The following is a 2,758-nucleotide window of genomic DNA, read 5'->3' on the forward strand; positions in this document are numbered from 1 at the left end:
AGATGCAGCGGACATAAAAGCGGAAGGCTACAAATGTGAAACTGCCTGAAGAAGGGCAGAGGAGCAAATTGAAACCAAACCGACGGGTTTACAGTTGTGTTCTTTTTGTAATTTCAACCATCCATCTGCACATTTCCTTTGCATGTTTCTCACTTTCGGTGTTTCATCGAGGGCGCACACCCTTCCGCCCTGTTGAGGATGCACAACAGGACGCGACCAATTCGTGGCTTTGGATAGTGATTTTTGGGCTTTTTTTATTTACATCCACGCTACACACTAGTCACCAACAAACCGGCATCCCGCGGGTCAATGTAACGAGAAAGTAAACCTAACGGATGGGTTGCCAGTACTCCAGCACATCGGCATACTTTTTGCGCTCTAAAAGAGAAGATGCATACAAATTGATTAGTTACAACAAATACAACAGTCCTTCAAGGCAGCAGCATCCTCCTCCACGACAGTGTTACTAACCAGGGGTAGGAAAATCTTCCGGATGCAGCTGAATGTAGTGGCGGAAGGTGGCATCTTTCTCGGCAAAGTGAGCATCACGCCACTTGTCGGCCATGGTGGCCACGGCACCGACGGCTAGGGCGGCTGCGATGTGCTTTTGAATGCCTGCAGAGAAACGGGGGAAAACAGCCAGGATATTAGACTATTTACCCTCACGGTCGGAACGTTACATCACAGGGCGAACTGCGCGAAACACAACACATTACCGCTGAGCGCTGGACGGCCGGTGCCATAGTTGACGTAGCAAGCGCCGATGAATCCGAACACGCTACCCACCAGCGGGGCCCACTTGTCGTGCAGCCAGGATTTCGTGAACGAGCCCGAAAGCAGCTCCTGGGGTGATTTTCCGCCGTACATTTTTGTTTTTCCCCTGAATCGAGATGCGGATTTTCTCCCAACACCGATCGACCAACAACACCTCGTTTGACGCACAGAACGTCAAGCACAGCTGACAGCAGAGTGACCAGAAATACCGATTTATCTGTATTCCTACCCATTTTTTATATGCCTACCGATTCACAGATGACCGCCCTAAAACTACCGATTTTCCATTTATCCTACCGATAATCACAGATATTTGATTTTTCAATCGTTTAAGCTTAATCTGTGGCGCTTGGGATGCTGCTTCAAGGATTGCTATCCTCATTTGTTACTTATCGCGCTGATGCAAGTTTGTTTGCCCGGTAGTTTTTAGTTTTATCCGTTAAAATTTAATGTTCATAATAAGTACAAAATGTCAGTTGTGCGGATTCCGAGAATTGCTCGTCAAAGAAAATCATTTAAATTTGAATTTGAATCTCGCTATCGGCGGTTAAAGATTAAAAAGAAATTGATCGTTAAAATAATTGATTAAATTTAAATGGTTGCGTTCTCAACAGTGCTCCTGCCGAAATCTGCCAATATAATCTGGCCACACTGGCCCGCAGGAAAAAAGCTCGCTCGAAAGGTCAACAACCGTCGCAAAACGTCAAAAACGACCGTCGCCAGCGCCTCCAAATCGTTGCGAGTTTCGCTCGCTGGCGACGTCGGTTTTGATGTTTTGCGACGGTTTTGCGACGATGGCCGCCAAAAAGCTCGCCTTGCCCTGTGGGCAAAGTAACCAGAAATACCGATGTATATATATGTCTAGGGTTTGAAGGAAAAAATCTCAACTTTGTAATCATTGAATTACAAAACTCAGCCAAACAATTAAATCAATCTAAATAATCCAGCGAAAATCAAATGACAGCAGGTACGATAAAATCGTATCCGATGGAGCACTGTAGCGGCTCTAAGCGGTCGCGTGGAGGCCCGAGAAAAAGAACTTGTCACCACTGAGAAAAAAATGTACATCTTAGTCCTTCTTTGGCATAGAATTCCAATTTTCAGATCGACACTTCAGAAAAATCTTCCGCCAAACCGCCAAATTATCTGGCCACACTGGCTGACAGACTGCTATAAAATTGTCATTTGAAATGCTATAAAGACCGTTATTAAAACCAAAAAGGATGTTTGTGAATGTTATGTTGCTTCGTCGTCGTATTTATGAATTAAATTCACATAGGACATGAATTAGGTATGCAATAATTGTTAAATTTCTATAGAAATACAATAAATTAAGTTTTTGCAACAGAATAAGCTATAGTGAAGCGAACTAATGCTGCACATGTACAACTATGCAAAATTCCTATCTGGTTGATCTGCGTTGTTTTGTCTCGCTAACTTTGCCTCTGAACTTGAGGCGATCAAGCACATGATCAACGCGCAACCCTGAAAATTACCAGTCATCAGCACAATCAATTGCTAAGCATTATACCGCACTCCGTTCAAACTTTGTACGTTGGTGCGGTAAAAAATCACTTAAGCCCTAATCTTTTATTTTACGGTAGCTGTTAAAAAAAGTTAGAGATATTCCTTTCCCGAATGACCTTTCTTAACCCATTCGTAATCAGATGTGAGGCTTACAAAATATTCGTCTTTTCCCCCTTGTACCAACAATGTACTTTGAACTGTAGAGGCTCCCAGCACACCCAAATAATCTATTAAAAATGTGTCGTTTTCTTTTTTGAATAGCTTTCTGTCTTATCTACACAACACCCAATAATGCTAGATCACTCCAATGAAGCCACACTGCACACTACCACAAAAAAACTCAAACACGGTGAGGATCGTCTTTGTATCGCCCTTTGTACTCTATGATCCAGCCGGTGCCGTGCTGCCCGTGGAACTGATTCACACCACCATCAAGATGCGCCCGCCGCCCGTCGGT

The 2,758-nt window shown here is 43.9% G+C and overlaps 1 protein-coding gene across 1 annotated transcript; it reads right to left on the reverse strand.

Annotated features, from left to right (window-relative positions):
- Positions 1–220: 220 nt before the first annotated feature.
- On the reverse strand, positions 221–960 carry LOC120952087 (NADH dehydrogenase [ubiquinone] 1 subunit C2). The gene is made up of 3 exons (XM_040371205.2): positions 717–960; positions 472–615; positions 221–378 (listed from the first exon to the last, which is right to left on the reverse strand). The coding sequence occupies exons 1-3, from the start codon at positions 865–867 to the stop codon at positions 329–331; spliced, it is 345 nt and encodes a 114-aa protein (XP_040227139.1). The 5' UTR covers positions 868–960; the 3' UTR covers positions 221–328.
- Positions 961–2,758: the final 1,798 nt, after the last annotated feature.

Source organism: Anopheles coluzzii, chromosome 2, assembly GCF_943734685.1.
Source record: "Anopheles coluzzii chromosome 2, AcolN3, whole genome shotgun sequence".
Taxonomy (NCBI): domain Eukaryota; kingdom Metazoa; phylum Arthropoda; class Insecta; order Diptera; family Culicidae; genus Anopheles; species Anopheles coluzzii.